This window comes from Fundulus heteroclitus, chromosome 1 (assembly GCF_011125445.2).
Source record: "Fundulus heteroclitus isolate FHET01 chromosome 1, MU-UCD_Fhet_4.1, whole genome shotgun sequence".
NCBI lineage: Eukaryota > Metazoa > Chordata > Actinopteri > Cyprinodontiformes > Fundulidae > Fundulus > Fundulus heteroclitus.
In genome coordinates this window covers 9,509,110-9,531,232 of record NC_046361.1, presented here as the reverse complement: position 1 = coordinate 9,531,232, position 22,123 = coordinate 9,509,110, and the positions used below count along the sequence as shown (strand labels likewise).

At 43.2% G+C, this 22,123-nt stretch overlaps 1 protein-coding gene across 2 annotated transcripts; it reads left to right on the top strand.

Annotated features, from left to right (window-relative positions):
* The first annotated feature begins 4,621 nt into the window (after window positions 1–4,621).
* On the top strand, window positions 4,622–21,288 carry nr1h5 (nuclear receptor subfamily 1, group H, member 5). 2 transcript variants are annotated; one of them, XM_012861902.3, is made up of 10 exons: window positions 4,807–5,138; window positions 14,592–14,990; window positions 15,071–15,211; window positions 16,213–16,337; window positions 17,685–17,783; window positions 17,853–17,949; window positions 19,044–19,160; window positions 19,266–19,355; window positions 19,437–19,550; window positions 20,874–21,285. In XM_012861902.3, exons 1-10 carry the CDS (start codon window positions 5,042–5,044, stop codon window positions 21,077–21,079), a joined length of 1,485 nt encoding a protein of 494 aa, XP_012717356.2. In that variant the 5' UTR covers window positions 4,807–5,041; the 3' UTR covers window positions 21,080–21,285. The 2 variants fall into 2 exon arrangements, with proteins under 2 accessions (XP_012717354.2, XP_012717356.2); XM_012861900.3 differs by having other exon boundaries at window positions 4,622–5,138; window positions 17,685–17,949; window positions 20,874–21,288.
* The last annotated feature ends 835 nt before the right edge of the window (window positions 21,289–22,123 follow it).

Sequence of the window (22,123 nt, the reverse complement as noted above, 5' to 3'; positions counted from 1 at the left end):
TTAAAGCACTAAATTCGTGCACACAATGGGTCTTTTTGAACTGATGATTGTGGTATGTGATATTTTGGTGCAAGTCCATGACTGATGCTATAAGGAATTTAAATGCCTTTCAAAGCTCATTATAAACTCTAAGTCTATTAAACCCGACGGGAGAAGAAAGTAGGTAAACAATAAAATGTTCCATAACCTCTATAGAATACAGGGGGGAATGCTTTCAAACAAAAGCTTTAAGTGACGTGGACATTCCTCCCAAAACCCACCCTCCTCCCCGCTCAGTCAGACTCAAGCCATGGACTTTGCTCATTAAATCCAGGGGCCACTTTAATGTGAGGCCCGGCTCCTGTGAGGGTGTCAGTAAACAGAGCAGGCCATTATCGAGCTGCAGCTACCGGCCAGCACAGAGCAGCCGTCTGATAAAGACACGACGTCCAGGATGGGATTTATGAAGTGCTGGATTTATCTCTAACGGCTTGTGTTGTGAGTTATGTGGGACTAATGAGCCTGAAGGTTTGAACACTCCGACCAGTTTTGGATCAGCGTGTTTAGAAATTCCTGATTAAGTCTGCGGGGTTTGTCTTATCCTTTCACGTCCTCTGTTTTTCTCTGCACATTTTTGGGATATCTTGATGCAATTATGTTCTTAATGTCCACTAAAAGTGCCCCCCCCCCCTTCCTTCCCTGCCTCCTCTTCTTCTCTCTTTGACACTCCTCTCCCATGGGACAGGCCCTCGCACTTAGGCCGGCGTTCAACAATGTGTCCAACGGCGTGACACCTCCAGAAGATCCATGGTGACATCTGCACTGTCAGATGTTGCCCCCATCATTTAGAGCCTTTCTTCGCCCCGCTGCCTGCTCTCTGGCCGCCCGTCAGAGGTCGGAGACTGCTAGGCGGATCCTTTATCATTGCTGGGACTTGTCACAGATTTGTGGGATGAGATACCGTATCTCCTTTTATGGGGAAAGAACAATTAATAACCCAGATTCTGCCTCTGGTCGCTTTCACGCTACACTCCAGTCTGAGGTGGATGGTTTAGAGAGGTAACATAGCTTTTGCGCATATAAAACATTGTAAAAGTTGAAGTCAAAGTGTTTGATTGCTCTTCTGACCAGATGTGTAATAGAAATCTGTGAACAGAGAGAAACACGTCATTTGCTTGTCCTGGTAATCTTAGCTAGCCTGGTCTCTGAACACAACAGTTAGCATACGGTGTGTTTTCCTTGTACTTTGTACTTTACTTTGTAATTTGTTTTTAAGCTCCCTTTTTCATATGTCAAAGTCCCCCTGGGCAAGGCACTTAAACAGCAGTTTGTCTACCAATCTGTGTATCGGTGTATGAATGTGTGTTTATGAGTGTGACTGGCTGGATCTGGCTATAGTCTAAAGCATTTTGAGTGGTCAGTATGATCAGAAAAGCTCCATATAAATTCAAATGTACCATTCCTCGCAGTATCCAATATGGCCGCCACACATGATATTTTGTGAAAGCTGCAGGTGTTTACTCTTTATCAGAATCAGAACCAGATTTATCGGCTGGGTTTGTGCGCACACACCAGGCGCTCACAGCGTCCTGACATTGTGTATAAATATGAAAACTTTAGAGGAAATAAGATAAAGTACGCGTATGTGTATAAGCAGCCAGATTTTTATGAGAAAAAATGAGAAAATCAAAGTTTTCAGTTGCTGGTCTGAGTTTTTTAAAACTTTTTCAATCCTGAAGCTTGAGTCAAAGACAACTGGGCTTCTTTTTAGATTCCTGCAAATGTTTTGAATCTCATCAAAGGAAAATTCTCAATTCAGATGCAAAGTTTTGAAGTAAAATTAAGGTCTTAGAAGACGCTGTTGAAAAACAAAGGGTTCGTATGAAGTTTGACACAACTTGTATGATCAGCATGTTCTCTAGGAGAGTCTACAGCAGCACAAGGAAAGATACCAAACTCACTGACCACGAGTGAGAACATCTGGGTGCATAATGTCCTATTGGGCTATCATACCGATTTAAACGTGCATTTTAATACAAATGCTGTCCAGTTACAGCTTCTTAGCATGACTGCAAGGCCCATTGTGTCAATTTGAAAAAACAATCTGAAAAGTTGCTCACGTAAAATGTTTGTTGTCATTTAAAAACACAGAATACCACAGAATATCTCACCCATACACAGGTATATGTGTTGCAGCTTAATATTGGTGTTCTGAGCTACAGAATCAAAAAGTTAATCTGTAAAATATTGCTTTCAGACAAAGGTGAGATATATGAATAAAAGCACAACGACAATACGTTTTCATAATTTACACACCATTTATTTTCATATGTCCTAACATTATCTTCCAGCCCTGCATGATTCTCCATTTAAAACCAACGAGGTGAAGGGTCAGGTCACAGTGTTCCCAAAGTTAAACTATCAATGATTACCTCTTTCTTTGCTCTACTGTTTGCACTGATTTATTTACAAGCCTAAACGTTTCTGAAACGTTATATTGTTTTTACACAGAGGTACAAACGCTTTAGAAGGTTGGAAACCTTTAAACACTATTGTACAGCATTTTCTACACAGTAGAATGATGCGTATGATATCACTTAGGATATCTTTGATATGACTTTCTGAAGTCACAAACACCTATGATTTTTTTCCCTGGAAGGCAAGAAAAAAAGGGATTGTTGAATTTCTTCCTCCAAGGCAGAAGTGGATTGATGTCTTCTTAAGTAAAATAGTGAGACCCTGGACTCAAGCAGCTGAAGAGAACTTACTCCAGAGGGTCAAAAATATGATCAGGAGAGCCATCATCTGCAGGGAGCTCAGAGTAGAGCTGAAGTTCCCTGTGTTGAAAGAAGTCAGTGGAGGCAGTTCAGGCATCCGATGGGGAGGCCACCATTGGAAAGTCTGTGTCTGCATCCAGAATGTTCTAATTATAGCTCCTGGCTCCTGGTCCTTGCTCCGGTTCCTTGACCTTCCACAGGGTCGACAGTAAGAACACTATCGTGGAGAGGAAAGGATCTTTGGACTAAAGTGCTGAATTTGGACAGACTTTAACTCCGACGTCATTACATGGATGGAAACACACGTGAACGATTCTAGTCAAATCTACAGCCTTCCGAAAATGGACTACAAAGTGTGCGCTCTCTTCTCTCCAAACATTCGTTAATTTCCGTGTTGGGCCTGTGCTGATACGTCATGTCATGCAAAGGATTGTGGGATTCCTTATAGCTACTTAGCATTGGCTAGGGACATCACAAGCTCCCTGTGCTAAAGCATCTGTGATAGGAAGCATACAGGCTCCTTGTCCTACCTCCTTCCTCACTTTTCAGACAGCACTTACCATGGCGACCGCTGACGTACTTCTGCTTGGGCTGAAAAGCCCTCACCATTTAGACCCTTTCAGATGCGGTCTATTTTTTTTTTTGGTATGGGAATGCCTCTGGATCCCCCAGAACGTGCTGGAGAGGCTTACAGGCTCAAAGTAATTTTAGATGTTTCCCTCCGTATTTCTATACCTATTTGATGTGGTTAGGCCATTATAGAGTAGTGGATATGTGTAAAGTGGAAGTATAACTATTCATGTTTTTTTAATTCATTTTATAAATACAAATCTGAACAATGTGATGTGTATTTTTATTCAGCTCTCTTTATTTTGATAAGTAAAAACCATCACAGCCCAGTGAATGCAGAAGTGGTCCACCTGCTTGTATTTTAATCTCAGGTTTGTTAGAGAACCTTAGTAAAGAAACGCCATCCACACATGGTGGTGTAAGCATCATGATGATTGCAACAAAGGTTGTTCTGCACAGTGTTGACTCATTGAGGCTGAACATCAATCATTTTGCATGCACTTCCTATTAAAACGGCTCTACTCTGCAATCGTCTGTCACACAGAATCCCAACTAAATACACTAAAGTCGGTGGTTGTAATATAAAAAAAAGTTAAATGCGTAGGAATACGTTTGCAATGCGCTGTGCTGTGAATGCTGTGCCATTTTCCATTTTATCTTACATTCTCCTGTAAGGAAAGACGGAGTGTAACATGCAGCCGCATTCCTGTTTCGTTTCTCACTGAGACTAATCGCAGTGGTACCAGTGAAGGCTTAACTTTCAGGAAGACGGATAGTCTCTCCCTCTAACCCTCTGCCATCCTCCAGTCGGTCCCGGTTAGCTCCCAGATTGAGTCAGTAAGAGGGGACGATAACAGACTGGGAGGACGCCATCAATCCTCCGTAAGCACGCTGTACGTCTAACAGCTCCTCCGAGGGATTTACAGGCCCGGGTTGGGGTCGCTCCTCTGTCTTTTTCAAGCAGGTCAGGTCTCGACACCCTGTTGCTTTGGCTAAAACGTCTGTGGGGGGAGCCAGAGGTCCCCCGAGATGAGACCTTTCGATATGAACTGCTGTCTAATATTAACTGCAGGACAAACAAACCAGCAGCAAACAAAAGGCAGCGTAAACAGACTCCCGAGGGCCTGGAGGACAAACAGAAATGGACAGAGATGAACAGGAAACTTTTTTGCTTCTGTTCATCTGGATTAAAGTTGTTTTAAAAATCAAAAATAACATCAAGGCTCATTTAAAAAAAACAAAAAAACTTTGACATATTTACTGTCTTAAGCTCTGGGAAACAAACTATTTCCCATTCACATATTCTGACGTCCAGTAAGTGTTGAACATCTCTGAGGTCTCATCTGATTTATGGAGTCCCAGTCAGGTCCAGCTGTTTGGACTGCACTTCCAGCCCTGTCCTTCCTGGGTGTCCCTACTTTCCCTTTCGTCTGCCCCCGAGGGACACACGGGCCCTCCTCCAGCACTTCATCACCCACTGACGAAGAGCCTCAGCTGCACTCTTCCTGTCTGCGTTTTACTTTTTTTTTTTTTTACATCAGGCGGAGAAGACCTGAACACATCGTGGGGATTGAGGAATGTCTCCTCATTTCCCAGAGCCGTCACATTCTGCGTGAATATCGTCTGAGTAACTCGGGCCGTTTTCGTGTTTGCTTGGTGTGGGAAGGAGAGGATAGATTCAGGAACACAGACTGGAGGGAAGGTTTTCTGCCTAGATGAGAGAGTGGACGGAGGCTGAGATGAGCTTTTCAGCAGGGGGGTACCTCCCCACCTCGGAGGGTTACTGCTCCACGGAGCCGCTCCAGTACTACGGTGAGTCCTCCATCACGCCCCTGGCTTCTGCTTCTTCCAGCTCCGCTACCTTCCTCAGGTGCTTTTCATTTGTTTTCTGCTCCAGCTTTGTTGTCTTTGCTCCTTTAAACAATGCTTCACCGTCCCAGATGTGCTCAGACCTTAATGGACAAAACGGACAACGACTGACATCCGAAGTCAGAATTTATACGCAGAGGTTTTACCAAAACAGCTGCGGCGTGCCGTTCATACCGCAAGATGAAGACAGGGACACACTGAGGAAGCCCAGGACGGCGTTGGTGTCTTACTTTTATTTTTCACTGCTTTTTGTATTTAAACTGTTAAAGGCTGATAAAACAGATAGATGTCTTACACTTACACACATGTCAGGCCGAGTGACGCCTCTCTACAAGGAGGTACAACTTCTAAAGGTCCCACCTGAAAAACATGTGGGTAGCGCTCCTCCCAGAAAGTGCCAAACCCACCTGCAAGAATATCCTGATGGTGTTCTCTATTGCTCGAGCTGTATGGCAGGTTGGACGATTGCATTATTTCACAGTAATTAGGGGAAACAAACAGATAAAAACACATTTTTTCTCCGTCATGGAGCTCAGGTGCCTTGCCCAAGTGCAGGTTGACATTTGGCTTGGGGGAAGCCGGAATCAAACCCAAAACTTTCTGACAGCAAGAAGTGTTCTTTTCCAGCTGAATTACAATCTCCAGTGTGTTTCAGCGATGAACAATAGTGAAAACTGGGACTAACCCCCACCCTATACTTTACGTTTACAGTTCTTATAAATGTAAAATTGACATAAAACATAAATAAAAATAGCAAACTTGAAACAGAATCTCTTCTAATTTCAGTTTAAAACTCAAAAGAACCTTTTCATCCAAAGTGATGCTAACACTTGTTGTTGGTTTGTTGGGTATTAATGTTGACCTGCGGGACACGTTATGTCAATGCAGTTGAGCCCAAAATGCCCCATACCTCCAGCAGATTTAGATTTAAAGTTGTTTTCAATCAACCATGATGGGACATTATCAATGGATGATAAAACAATATCAATAAAACAATATGATAAAACATAAATGCCTATTTTAAGATAAATAACACGGTATTGTATAATCTGGGAAAGTAGGAAATTTGCTATTATCATTTTCAGGTCTAGAAAGTAAAGCTTGGAAAACCATTTAGGTTTTCAGACTTTTTTCCTTTAGCCATTTTCTAAAGGACAGAAACACAATGATGCCTCATAATTTCAGTGGATTTTACATCGACTTGGATTAAAGGGACATGACCAGTTGCTGCTTCGCTGGATTCCCAACAATCTTAAATTCTGGTTGGACCGAACCGTTGCTTCTTATTCTAGCTCCAGTTAAAATAGCAGCTGAAAGATCTAAACCAGCTATTTGTTTGAAATTGTACAAATGAGATCAATGTATCAGTGTTCATGGACTGGGGTTTTTAAAGTTTCTGCATTTAGTGTAGGATACAACGGCCCTTTAAATGATAACTCGGATTCTTTTAGAAATTCTGCTGATCCATCTCACTTCAGGTGCCAAAGCAGTGGGGAAATGTTGAAACCCACATGCCGAGTTCAGGGTTGTATTGTTTCAGTACCAGAGGGACCCACACATGTTAAGACCCGATAACAATTCAAACAGTTAACAATGAATATTTTCTACTCAGGTGTTCAGAATGCTTTAAAAACTCCAGAAAAACGCAAGAAAATAAATATAAGTCCAGAAAGGTAGGCCATTTTGACCTAAATAAATATTTAGGAGCCCTATTATTTACATTTTATTAAAACAGCTTGTTAAAAATTATTCATGCTCTTTTCAATAAGCAACATCTGGTATTTTGTGGTTGGAAGGCCTGTTTGCCATCACCTTAATCTTTAGCTGCTTCCACTGATTCTCTATCAAATTCAAGTCAGCAATCTGGCTGAGCTGCTCCAAAACGTCAATATTGCTCAGAGTCAGAAGAAACATGCTAGCAAAATGAGATTATTACCTAAATCTGGTAGAGGTGTGAATAGTTTTGTTCTTAACTGTAATTATTGCAGAGAGTTACTGCTGCTGCGTTTTTGAAATGGTGCGTCTTGAAAAGTCCCATGCTGGCAGTGTTAGTAAGGGGTTTCTAGAAGAAGATGTGCTGAAGAACTAACACATCAGTAGGACTAATAAGCCAGCGACTTTTAAATGCAGCTTTAATATCAAAAAGCAGCTCAGGCCGACCGCCGACCCTCCTGCCTTCTTCAAACCTTTTAATGTAATTAATAACATCTTCTGAGAAGAACTGAAGTTCGCTGCTGTGAAGTGAGCACCAGCTCCGACTTCACTTTTTGACCAGAACGTACGGTTCTCCGAAAGGTCAAAGGTCAACGGATAGGGTCAGTTACGCATTATTTAACCCCAAACCATGAGCGTACCTGCTCCGTGCAACACAGCCGCGCCTCATTCTCTGCGACAGTCGACCAATGAGAGCTGAGCTTTAATTTACCGCCTCTGAGAATCCAATGACTTGAGGCGGTTCAGCCGGCTGCATTGGCCCCGCGTCACAGCATCTATTTATACTGATGCGTCCTGTCAAATCCCCCCTGTTAGTGGAGAGGGGAGCCATTGGAGGGGGGGGGGGGGGGGGGAGATTGTTTGCTGCTGTCGTTTAGCTCCCTAGCGTGTGTGGGATGGAGGGGGAGGCTGAAGGGTGTTTAGACAGCGCTCAAATGGTTTACAAACAGAACGAAGCGCGGCCTCTGTCACACGCCGAGAAAGCAAGGACCCCCTAACCCAGCTCCAGCATCGTCTGATAAAGACAGAAAACATCTGGAACGCGGAGGGAAAGAGAGGAGCGTAAAGACGGCGCCTGATGAGGGTTAAGAAGAGCTTTTAGACTCATCTGTCCCCTAAAATCTGAGACTTTTACAAAGACGGGTATTTGAATCATTAAAACTTCCACATGTCCAGCCAGCCTGGTATGAATAAATCAGAGTTAAAGGCTCAGAAACGACAAAAGGAAAACCTCAGTTACTTTGCCGGTGGCGTATATGAGCAGTCCTGGTAAAGAGGAGTGGAAAGGCTCAAACAAAGTCATGTTTTATTGCAGCAGCAAATATGTCACACTCGTCCATTTAGAGAAGAAAAACTCAGCTGTTGATTTAGGTGAATTTATTTCGGAAGGGGAAACGTCGCATGTTGAGAAATAATTGTTTTTTTTTCCTACCAAACCATTAGCGGCACCCCTGCTGTTGTTGCTTTGTACGTTCCCCTTTTGCAACAAGACAGCGCTTGGACGTCTCCTTTAACATTGTGCAAGGTTGGAGCGCACAGAGTGAGGAAACTATGACCACGATCATCCATGATCATCCATGATCATCCATGATCATCCAGAGTCCTGGGTTCTCTCTTCTCCTCAGCTCCATCCACATGTTTCTGTAAGATTTAGGTCTTGATTTTGTGTCCAGTGGACCATTTCTCTGTTGATTGTGTCGGTGATGACTCATGTTTTGATTACTGATCGACTCCGTTAGATGTTTATTTGAAATGTCCTGCTATTTTACAGAGTTCTTGATGTCAGGCACTCTGACAAGGTTCCCAGGGCCCTTGGAATAGAAACAAGCCCACAGTATCACAGGTCCTCCTCCGTACTCAGGGCATTAAGGTGCTTGTTTTTAAAATTTCGTTCACTGTTTCAAACTTAAATCCAGTTGGGGTGTTTGGTGCCAGTCCCAGTCTCATCTGATCAACTGAAACAAGTAAAGTCCTGGAAAGTTAAACAAGCTCCGTACGGTTAAGTTTTTAATGGCAGGACAGAAAATACATGTGTGCCGGAAGACTTCAGTCTCTCTTATCCATGGGCCACCCTCTGGCAGCTCGCTCCAGTGCCTCACTTATGTCTCTCAAGGTTCACAAAGTTGAGAGAACCTTTGCATTTTGAGAGAATGCAAAATGCAGAAAGTATCTTTTTCGAGAACTGCAGGAATAAACGGGACTGAGAAACACAAACGTACTTTCACCGTGTAATTACATGGGAACCGTTAATTAGGTTCTTGTTGAAGTTGGGAGCTCTGACAGCACGACCAAATGTCTCTAGCTTCTCAGCCAGAAAGAAATGTCTGCAAAATCAGATCAAATCTGACAAATAGTGCGTACTGTGTGTGCCGTAGGGGGTCAGAGTTCAAAATGTCCCACTATCAAACCAAGGGACGTCCCCCACTCAGACTCAGTCTTTAGCCTTCCCACCACTGCACATTCAAACATGGAAATTGTCATAGCTACGAAATATTGTGACATGAAGATTTAACACAATCTCTCAGTTCAGAGCCGCATCCATAAATAAAGCTTCACATTTAAGGCTTCACAGTTTCAACTTGCGATAAAAGTAATGATTTCTCATCCTTGCCGGCTAGGAGGAAAGAACAATCTGTCTCCTCCTGGTTCTAGTCTGAGAAGAGAAGTCACAGTTATTCTGATGTAAAACGTGATTTACTGCGGGGACGATATGACCTAAAATGGGTAAAAAATGTCACATCCTGGGGGTCCCTCTGTGTTTTTACATGAAGGATGGGAAATAGGAAAAAAAATAATAGAATGTCTACAGGAACAATATAGAGCAGATGAACTTTATCTGAAGCTTTATGAAAACAGGAGTAATTCAACTAAGACCTGACACAGGACCTGAGACATTCCTCATCCTTCAGCTGATCCTCTGCATGAAACCAAGTTTCAGCCAATGGCCAACAGGGAATCGCACTGTTGGTGCTAACATGCTATTTTTTTTATTTTTCATTTAGTCCATAACATACATTTAAGCTATTTTTATCTTTGTGACAGGCTGCTGGTAAGACAGCGCCCACAGATCCTATTTAAAGCTGTTTCTCTACAAATGTGTCCATTATGTGTAGAAACAACCCTGAATACACATTTGTTTAGGATTGCCTTCAACTGTTCTAGTTAACTGAATCACCACTTCTTTGTTCTAATTTCTATCTACATTTTATTCCTACTTGCTTTTATTCTGTTTTAATTTGCTATATTTTAACCATGTAAAGCACTTTGCATTGTCCCTGTACTGAATTGTGCTATATAAATAAATTTGCCTTGCCTTGCCTTGCCTTGCCTTGCCTTGCCTTGCCTTGCCTTGCCTTGCCTTGCCTTGCCTTGCCTTGCCTTGCCTTGAATCCATCCCTTGAGTTCAGAACCTCTCAGGTAGTGAACTGACGATAAGTGACAACCATCTCTGACTGTTTAGGCATGAACTTTCACATGAACAGAAGGAAACCCCTGATGTAGGTCCCGGGTTAACTTCTCAGGGCTGTCGGAGACTTCTTGTTGTGTCTTGCGGTGTGTTTTCAGGGTGCTTGGACGGCCGGACCTGGACATGTTGGCAGGTGGTTTGAATGTCCTCCACTTGTGGGCAACTTTCTGTACAGTGGAAAGATTTCATATTTTTTTTTAAATCCCTTACCAGACTCATAAACGGCAACGGCCTTCTTTCCGAAGACCCCGGACAGCTCTTTAGATCTAAAGTCATGTCATGTCACTTTCGGCTTTAATTGTTTTCATCACTTCAATGTCTGACTGTTGTCAAAATTCATAATAAATATTTAACGTCTAGAATACATCAGAACAACTCACAGCCGGCTGTCATCAGGTGTCTGAACTGTTTCACCTGACATGTAGGTAAACATTTTAACAGTCCACAAAGCGTTTGCTGCCATCGTTATACTTCATTCATCATGTTGACCCTATTCACTCTTGTATTTCCATGACCAGCAGAGACTCCTGACAGCGTGGCTGTAGGGTGGGCTCTACATTTGATCAGCGTATAACGGCTAACAGGTCCCACGGCGACCTCATTTGTCCAGCTGTGCTTTCATTCGTTGCCAGTGGCCCCACATGTTTCCTCTGCAGAGACACAAACTCATTAAACGTTCATCAGAGACCATCTCAAAGCCCCCAGAAAAATCCTACGTGGCACGCAGGGATCTCAGCTGCATCCTGTTTCGGCAGTACGCACAAGTTCACAAGGTCTCACTCTCGGCTTTTTATTGTGTCCCGCGGGAGCAATCCAAACGGTGAACTCACATGAGTCACGTAAAGTCACAGCGCTGCGATGCTCTTTGGCTTTGACCAGCGTCATCTTGAAACGTTCAGTCAGATTTCAGCCATGTTTGTTTTACTTGATGTTCAATTGGAAAGTAAAACCTTTTACAGTTCAGTACTTTGACTCTAATTGGCAAAACTTATCACTAAACATAAGCCAACAAAAGAAAAACAGCTTAGTTAGAATAATGCAAAACAATGTATGGCTAAACGGCACTTAACACTATAATCATTAATCTAAGCATTTGTTTTATTGTATATTACCCTTTAAGTAAATTATTCCTGACAAAATGCCCTACATGCTAGCGCTGATGAGGTAAATACTTTCCTTTAGTTGAAGATTTGCAAAATCTAAACTTTAACTTTACAGGATGAATTTTATTCGGCTTTCTGTGCAGAGCAATCAATCATGTCTGTTAATGAGTCACAAGTCAGTACGCTTTACTATGAAGCAGGATTAATACTCTAACCAACCATGTTGGAAAGTCTGAGTTGTCCTGTTGAAAGGAGAGGCAGGCCGAGGTACAAGCAATCTAAGCAGCTTCTTGAGACCCCCACACCAACAGGGGGCAGCCAAGAGCCTCAAATTTGTCAAAGAAAAGTCAGGTTTACAAACGTGTGAGTACCATACGCACAAAAAGAGCATTCTGTTTGAAGACTTTTACCCTCTCTTTATTCCGTATCTGTTTCTGAGCTCAGGGAAGCCACAACCGGGTTAAAAACTAAGAACAAAACCTAGAAAATACAGATTTTAATATTTTAATATTTTCAAACAAGTAACAATACACATTATCTTAAGTGTAACCAGTATAAACATAAAGTGAAGTGACTCATGAGATCCAACCAACAAAGGATCAACCATACATTCAATTATAAAATGATATTGTTAGCTCATTTATTTGAGGGAGTGGTAGCCTAATGGTTAGAGCACAGAGCTCGGTCCCAGAGGTTCTGACTTCAACTCCCACAAGCTGCCATTCTGGGTCCCTGAGCAAGACCCTTAACCCCCAATTGCTCCCCAGGCGCCGCACAGTGGCAGCCCACTGCTCCCCAAGGGGATGGGTTAAGATGCTGAAGTGAATTTCTCCATTGTGAGATCAATAAAGTTAAATTACTTACTTATTACTTTATTTGTTTACTTTGTGCGTTTCTAGTTATAAGCTGTGATATTCAGAATATTAGGTGCATAATGCCGAAGCATAGACAACCAGGAGTTGAAAACTTCCTTTTAACAGGAGGAATACTGCAGCAGAACCGGGCTCAGTGTGAACGGCCACCTGCCACGACCCAGTAGGGATTAAGAAGACGGGGCATACACAAAAAACACACAGAAGCACTGATCCAGGAGTACTTTCTATATTGAAATAAATACATTGGTACACAACTGCAGCCCTCGGGCGTGGGTGTCCTGCATGTTTTAGATGTGTCAAATGGCTGTTCATTGTGTGATCAGGTTCTGCTAGAGCCTGCTAATGACCAATTCAGATGTGTTAAACAAGAGTAACATCTAAAAAATGCAGGTGACTTGCCTTTTAATATGATCTAAGCACACCCATGCAGCCTTAATAGTTTCAACTCTTCTGGAAGAATTAGGAGTGTGTCTTTTGGGACCACAATACCATTATTTGACAAGGCCATTTGTGAAGTCAGACAGTAGTGTTGAAGGAGAAGGCTTGATCCTGATGTAAGTCACCACAAAGGGTTTGTATCAGATTCAAAGTCTTCCAGCCAAGTTCTTCCACATCAAGCTTGCTTCTCCATGTCCTTCTGGACCTTGCTTTGTGCACTGGTGTGGAAACACCCTCTCCAAACTGTTCCAACATATCATAATCCCAACTATTTCATAAATTGGAATTATGAGATAGTGAAAAATGTCTTGGTGTGCTGAAGAATTAAGAGTTGCTTTAACTGGAACATCGGATTTCACCACTTTGAACAGAACATGGCTGGTGATGTGAGGTTCAGATGCAGCTGCTCCGCCATGGGAACCCCTTCCATGAAACTCTCCATGCTCTGTCCCTGTGCTGATCTGAAGAGCAGATGATGTTTGGAGATCTGTAGCTATTGTTTCTGCAGAAAGGTGGTGACCTCTGCAACTTGTGCATCCAGGTATATCTCTAGTTTTACGCAGGCCTACCACTTCATGGCAGAGTTGTGCGATGTATTCTTTCACAAATGTTTGTAGAAGCAGTCTGCAGGACTACGTAGGTGCAGGATATTTTGCACACCTATAGCCGTGGAAGTTTCACTTTCACTTCCTATTTAGTTCCTTTATATAGCGCCATTTCAAAACAAATTTCGTCTTCACAAACAAAAAAAGATTTGATTCAGTCCAACCCTACAGATGGATTCCAAGCACACTACGATTGATCCTAGTTTTCAAACACTGCAGCCAAGTTCAGTTTATTATTCAAAGTGGTTAAAATGTTTTCAGCCTGAGAAACTCCTGCAGATTCCATGGAGACATTCACTCCTCGTGAATGAGCATAGAGCCACAGTGGACAGTCGCTTGCATTGTGGGGTTGACTTTGCAGCAATTCCTCATACCGAGCATGCATGTCGCAACAGTGGAGAGGAAAACTGCTCTTTAACAGGAAGAAACCTCTGGCAGAACCAGGCTTTGTGTGGATGGCCCGGTGATCAGAAGACCTGAATTCATTTATTCGGAGGAGTGGGTGAATACTATTAGCAATATACTGAGCCCTCTTTTACACAGTGCTTTAATGAAATGCACCATTTTATGAGTTATTTATTCTTCAGTGCTGGGCTCATTTCCAGCATGTTAACGCCATATTTCAGTCTATTTTTTGTCATGTATTTAGTGTTTTTATTGATACTGAACTACATTAATGTTTACCTTAAAGTTCTATTGGGCAACTTTTTGACCTTGTGTATTTTATGGTTTCTGATTTTGTTTTGTGTGTTTTCACAGTTGTGGTACTATCTGACATTTTGTTATATTTTCCTCACTCCTGTGTTTTTAAAGATTTTTTGTTTCTCGTGTGTTTATTTTTAACAAATGTTTAATTTATTTGTTCTTGTCGATGGGTACCCAGACACCCGCCAGTGTTATGCTAGTTGTTGCTGTTCAGCCTCCAACCATACCGTGACCATATTGTAACATTTACTGACAAGTTAGGGTAACTTTCTTGGATCTGTTTTTTTGACATCTTGATAACTGCTTACACCCTCATTGCGCTTAAATAAGCTGTTCTTCCTAACGAGTTGTGAAGTGGGAGAGCAGTACACATACTTTGGTATCAGGAGAGAAAATAATTCGGTTTTCAATCCAACCAGTGCACGCTCAGGATTAGTTTTTTCAATTTGAAGGTTCTGTGTCCAGATCTTCTCCATCATCTCTCCTTGCAGACATGCTGGCCGAGCCTCTCGGCTGTCCCCTGCAGGACCCCGACCTCCAGCTGCTCCCTTACAGCCAGCAGCAGTACCTCCCTGCCAGCCTGCCTTTCCCCTTCTATGGCTCCCCGCCCTCTTCCGCTCCTTCGCCTTCGTCTTTGGCGTCACCCTCTCAGCTCTGCCATCCTCCCTACCAGTACAGCCCTCACTGCCTGGAGGGCCCCTGTGATCCCAGCCCCGAGGCCCTCTCTGCGGACACGGCTCAGGGACTTGGGCCGGCAGGGCTGTGCCCCGGGCGGAGGTCTCGCATGGGGTCGGGAGTGAAGAACAAAGGTCAGGATGAGCTGTGCGTGGTGTGTGGGGATAAAGCATCAGGGTATCACTACAACGCTCTCACCTGCGAAGGGTGCAAAGGTACTCCTCCGAACGCCGTTTTTAAATCTGCCAGTGGATCTCAAAGCTAAAGCTGGCCGTTGTTTGTGCTTCGACTGCAGGTTTCTTTAGGCGCAGCGTGACTAAAAAGGCAGTGTATCACTGCAAGAGCGGCGGCGGCTGTGAGATGGATATGTACATGAGAAGGAAGTGCCAGGACTGCCGGCTGAGGAAGTGCCGAGCGGTGGGAATGCTGGCTGAGTGTGAGGAAACTGATTCCAATGCAGGAAATTACCAGTTCAACACAATGACACCACTAGTAGTCATCCTAAATATAATGTTCACTTCACTTGAGTTTGCTAATTTTCTTGACAGCCAAGGTGCACAACAGCACAAACCACCATCACTTGTCTTCCAATAGTGCCTTTAAAAAGTATTTATAACATTTTCACATTGTTTCCCACTTTAGCCACGAACCTTAATGTATTTTATTTGTGATTTATGTGATAGAGCAAGACGAAGTTGTGCATACCTTTGAAGTGGGAGAAAAAAAATCTGAAAAGTGTGGCATGCTTTTCCATTCGGTCCTCCATACAATGATACTCTTGGATAAAATTCAGCGCAAGCTGAAGTCATAAAACTAGTAATTAGAGTTCTGTGTTTCTGTATGAATTGGGCTGTTCTGTAAAGGCTACCAGCCAAAGACATGGCTGTCCGCCCAAACTTACAGGTCAGGTAAAATGAGCCTTTATCAAAGAAGAAGCAGCCAAGAGGCCAGTGGTAGCTCTGGAGGAGCGTCAGAGATCCACGGCTCAGGTGGGAGGGTCTGTTGACAGGACAACTATTAGTCCTGCACTCCACTAATCTGACCCTCATGAAAGAGTGGCAAGAGGAAAGCAGCTACTGATAGAAAGCTACAGGAAGTTCTGTTTGCAGGTTGCCACAACCGTGCAGGAGACTTAGCAAACATGCTCTGGTCGGATGAGACTAAAAATTTAACCTTTTGGTCTATTTTAAGATAAAAACAACCTCTGCACAGCACCCTGCATCACGTCATCCCCACAATGAGACATGGTGGTGGCAGCGTCACGCCGTGGGGATGGTTTGATTCAGCGAGGACAGGGAAGTTGGTCAGAGTCGGTTTGGAAGATAGAAAAATGCATTGAAGTTTGTGGTTGTCACATGACAGAACGCGAAAGTTTCAAAGGGCATGAGTACTTTAGCGAGGCTCTGTTGTTCATTTTGTCATTAATTCTTTTTCAAGGCCTTCTGACAGAAGTTCAGTGCCAATCCAAACGCCTGAGGAAAGGAGGTAAAAGCAGAGGGCAAGAGGAGGAGGAGAACACAGACAGCCTGAGAGTCAGCTCTACCTCCCGGCTACCTGGACAGGTACCACAGCACCCATCCTGTACTCAACCAGTCCAGCCTGCGTGGTTCTGGGGACAGAAACGCCAACAAAGAACAGTCGGCAGAGCCCGCCAGGGGTGATAAATTAAGGAAATGATGCACAGAGTTTTCTGGTGCCGAGCTGTGGTTTCAGCGTGGAGCTGAGGTAAATCTAAACAGAAGAAAACCATACAGGAAGGGAAGTGAGGCTCAGGTGGGAGGGTCGACACATTTCAACCTTTCTCTTTAACGATCAATAGCATTAGTGGTATTACTCATTGCAACGAGTCCTGTTAGAAACATGTGGTGTCGGTCAGAAGTCTACATAAACTCATTATGGCCATGAATGTCGTTAATTCTGGCCACGGATTGATTGATCTTGGCCAATAATTGAGCTTACAGATTTATTTTCCATTTTTAGTTTTTGAGAACTTGACGACACACTGGTGGGTTGGATGCACACGTTTGAACCTATCGTAGATTTCTCCCTACTATCCACCAAGGTTGCAAGTTTTACATATGGGCTCAAATAATTTAAAAAAAAACACTCCTACCAGGTTTTTGATACAGCTTTGTTCACACCGCAGCGTTTCCTCTTGAGCTTCTCAAGTAGCAGTTAAAATCAGGGACAAGCTAAAGGCCTTCTGGGAGAAAGTCTTTAGAGTTGTCAGGTTCTAACATGACCTCAAATGAAAAGCTAGACATTTGAAACATGGACACAGTTGGGTTTTCCAACAGGGCAGTGATACCAAACACACATGTAGCTGGTTTTAAAATGGATGAAGTAGGCGAACTTTGGGCACCTTTGGTGGCTCCAACCTCAATCCCATCAAAAATGCTTGGACCAAGCGTCAGAGCTGGGTTTGTGCCAATGAGTTCTCCCAACTCAGTACTGTCTACTCCTGCCATACATTAACACAGACTGGGGATGTTTTAAAGCCTTAATTTCTGTTACTTACGTTTTTTTCGCGTCCAGCTATTAAGACCCAACATTTGAGATTAGAATATTGCACAAGACCAAAAAAAAAGCTAATTTTTCAGGAATTAATAGGGGTTTAATGAAAAATAGGTTCAATACCTGCTTAACAGTTGTTGTTGATTTCAAAACCCTCTGACAAACAATGCATATTCTAATTTATTGAATATGACTCTAGATAGATAGATAGATAGATAGATAGATAGATAGATAGATAGATAGATAGATAGATAGATAGATAGATAAAAGCTGTTTTTGTAAAATAAACACCCACCGTAAAACTGTTCTCCTCTGTTTTCTTATGTCACGGAGAGGCGATTTTCCTCAGAGACGTATTTAAAACCATGTAATACGTTACTTTCTATCTGCCCCAGGCTCAGGCGGCCATGTTGACCAGGGAACAGAAATACATTGTGGACAGGATGGTGGAGGCTCATCGCCAGTTCAGGGATCTAGACAGCAGCAGCCACAGGGTGGGTACGTGTCCAGACTTTGTGTTTAGCAGGTGTTATGACGTGCTCACCTCCTTCTTGCGTTGGCAGCTCTTTGAGTGGCAGTGTGCCCTGGAAGGGGAGGGCCTGTCTGACGTTCTGTCCCCACACCTACACCGACTGCTGCAGTTTGCCAGAACAGTGCCAGGTAAGATGGATGAGAAGCTTTACTCATTCAGATGTACGATTTCTCTATTTGCACATTTTTCTTAAATGCTTAAAGTTTCACAGCAACTTTGCAAAGGATAAATCTGCATTGTTCTTTTTTTACATTTTGTCGGTGAAACTAATCCGTTTTGCAAATGTCATGAAGCTGTTCAGAATCCCTGCTCCTAATGAGGTTATTAGACTTACCTTCAGGCCAGGGTTCGTCTGTGATTTATCTTCCTGCTGTATGTGCCCCACTGTTAATTGGGTTGAACATAGGTTCCCTTCTTAATGCCGCTGACACAGGTTTTAATTGTGTCTTGTGGCAAAGAAATCTTAGAACCCGGTGCTGCTGTAGAAGCAAATCACAGATCAAGGACTGATGGGGTTTGACGTGAAACGGATGAAAAGGTGGAAGTGTAAACATGGAGGATCTGTTCCGCTGCGGGCCTGTTGGTCTTTCAGAGGTCACGGGAACCTTTTCAGTGCGGCTGGACGAACCTGTGCTAATTACAGTAGTGTTGATACGGTGCTAATTCACTCAGCTTTCTAATGCTGCACTGATGCTGGCAGTAAAACAACTATGGGTCATCTATTGGACTTTCAACAGAACGATCCCTTAAAATTCAACACAGAAACTGTGTTTTAGTTTGAGTGTAAATATGCTGGATTTAAAGGGCTGATTCTTTGAAGGTTTTTGTTTGAGATTGCATCATGACATTAACTTGACTTTAATTTACTTGAAGAACTTGTAATCGACTTTACCGGGCCCACCATTAAATGGCTTCATAGTATTTCTATGTGAAAGTACTGTTTTTAGTAACGAGTAGCTAACTTGAGGGATTCCTAATTGATTTATTTTGACTGTGCTTGGTGTGAGAAGGCTATCTGTACAATGCATAGTCAGAGGAGCAATTGCCTTCATATGTGGGTAGCATTTTTTTTTTTATCTGAAGAGAAAAGTCCACATTTGCGGTTGTTTTTCCTATTTCTTTTTCAGATTATTCAGTTAAATATCAGAGAAAATCAACATTTACCTGAAGTTGAACTGTGAGCATGCCGGTGAAATAAGAGCAGTTATTTTCTCCATCGCAGGTTTTGACCTCCTGGATTTCTCAGACCAGATGTCCCTCCTGTCTGTATCTTCGCTGGAGGTCATGTTCCTGCTCTCCGCCCAGCAGTTCTCCAACAACCCAGCAAGCCCCACTCCAGGTAAAGGAAGGAATAAAAAGATATAAGATGACCCACACAGACACAAAAAAAAAAAATACAAAGATTCAAGAATATCTACCGATAAATCTGTAACTGTGTGATCAGTCTTGCAGCTTTTCAGCACCTCCACTCACGGTTGGCTCAGAAATCTGGACTCCAAAGAAAACTTCCAGATCAAGGCGCCCATCAGTTCAGGTGAGCTCATTGAAACTCTCTAGTCTCCACGCCGTGGCCATGGCGGGTTCAGTGTACGGATCTGTTTCCTGGTGTGGACAGGAAGCAGTGAGGATCTCCTCGGCTCGGTGCTAAACTTCCTCCACAGCATGGTGGTGCTGCGCGTGACGGAGGCTGAATACACCCTGCTTACTGCCACCGCCCTGCTCTGCTCAGGTCAGACATCTCCCGTTAGTAAAGGCTTGCTCGCAAATGTTCCAGTTAGTTCAGCCTAAATGATCAGGGGCTCTTTATCAGGTTATAACACTAAGTCTCTGAATGAGCCTCTTACTGTGTCAAATAGTATCCTCTTGTTCTAGGATACACAAATCTGTTTCCCCTGCCTGGTCAATGGTTTGTAAAGCTAGTCTTTTGGGGTAGGCTTCCATCAGCTTTGCACATCTAGAACCCATCATGGTAAGAAAAGTTTTTCAGAATTGGTCAGATTTTCAAACGTGGACCAAGATTGGGTCACTCTAACACATGGACATGTTTTAATCCTAATAGATTGTAGCTCTGACTATATGTTTAGGGTGGCTGTCCTGCTGGAAGGGGAACCTCTGAACCAGTGTTAGATCTCCTTCCTGGATTGCTCCAGGTTTAGTTTCATGCATCTTTCCATCAACTCGGACTAGCTTCCTGGTCTCCGTTGAAGACAAGCATGATCCTGCCACCATTGTGTGTTCAGGATGAAGCCTGGTTTTAGTTTTCCGCCACACATAATGTTTCGCATGCGGGCCGGAGAGCAAAATTGAGTGAACGACTACGACGTGTCCTTTCTACAGATCCAACCACTTGAGCTGTGGATCTCTGCAGCTCCTCCAGAGTTACCCTGGGGTTCTTGGCTACTTGCAGTTCCTCTCTTTTTATTTTCAGACGTTGGGCTGAACAACGCTTGCAAATTTGTTCCACAACATAGCTCACAGTTTTGCAATGAGATTAAATGAGACACAAGTGGACTCCACTAATTAATTAGGCCACTTCCTGCAGGGAGGTTGCTACTTCCTGTAGTTAGGTTGTAGCTCCTAAACTACAGAACAAGCGGACCTACAAACCAGAAAGGCTCCGACTCTCAGTGATTATAAGTTTTATCTTGAAACATCTGCTCTCAATGGCTTTTATATATCTTTTTCTCGTTTTGTCTTAATCTATAGTTAATTTGCTGTATTTTATTGTATTGTCAGTTATGTTTCCTGTTTTTTGTCATTCGGCCGATTTATTTACAGCTCTTTGGCCAACACTTAAGATGTTTTTTCTTTTAATGCTGCATGAACAAACTTGAGTTTAAATGAGAGTTAGATAAGTAATAAATCCACCCCACACTTTTCAGATTTTAACTTGTAAAGAGCCATTTATTTTTATTTTCCTTTTACCATACATCAGTCACTGTGCATTGGCCTATTAATCACATGGAAGTCTGGAGTTTTATCAGTTTAAGAGGCAGGCAGACTCTTGTGATGCATCGTGTGAAGAAGTGACTTTCTGTGCCATCGTGTGCAGATCGGGCGTCCCTGCAGGCGGTCAGCTGCGTGGAGAAGATGCAGGAGCTGATCCTGGACCTGCTGTCCAGGGCGTGCGGGGCCCAGGCCGGTGCAGCAGCGCGAGGAGGGCCGCAGCGTTTCGGCCGCCTACTGGGCAGACTGACGGAGCTACGCACCCTCCATCACAACTACCTCCTCCTGATGGAGCAACAGCCAGCACACTGATGAAGAGGAGATTTGCTTCTTCGGCGCGTGAAGATCAGAAAGAGCTGGACCAACAAATGACAATCTTTTTCTCAACAGACTTGTTCTCACGTCACTCGGCTTCAGCGGTTTTAGATTGTTGTAAATGGCAAACAATTGTTTTTTTTTTATACTTATCATGAACTGTTATAACAAACACTACCAGGACTGTTTATTTTGTTGAACTATTTTAACATAAAGTGTTGCCTCTACATCGGTAAAGATTTATCCATCAAATGACAATCATGCAAATGACCTCTTTCAAGGTTTTTTGTGTAAATGACTTGCAGACTGTTTCAAAGAGCTGCTGTCACACCTTACCAAATACGTTGGTAAGATAGGACACGAGGGTCCAAACACGAGGAAAATCAGGTTCTATCATAACTTTGAAGTGTAAAATCAGGATGGGGTAAGTTATTTCTGCTGTGAACTGAATTGAATCACTTTATTGTCCCTCGTGGAGGAAATTACGTTTCAGTACAACCCAAGAAGGGAAAGACACACATGGGAGACCGTTTCACTGAGGCCACGCTGCCTTTTCCAGGGTATAGAAAAGGAATAAATTATGATGGTTGAGAAAAAAAAGGTGCATATCCGTCACTGCCTCTTAGGGGGGACAGTAGGAGGATGCAGATAAAAAAACCCTCAGCACAAAAAAAGGAACATACACAACATCATTAAAGCATAATGTACACAGTGAAGGCAGTGAGTCATAGGAGGGTGTATTTATTGCCATGTTCATGCGTGTTATCAGCAGTTCAGTAGATCACTGTTGCAGGTCACAGGAGTCATGAATGGGTGGGCGGGGGGTAAAGCGTCCTGTTTGTATAACATCCAGGAGAGTTGGAGATAAACCAGCCTCCAAGGTCAGCATCGCGAGCTGAATTCAGTAACAAGCAGATTGTTTTGTCTCAGGCTGACTATGAAAGTCTTTGCTGGTGGATCTCAGTGATGAGTCCCAAACAGCCGAATTTGTTGGTCCTTCTGCCGTAAATCGAGCTAGAACTTCCCCGAGGTCTTTTCCAT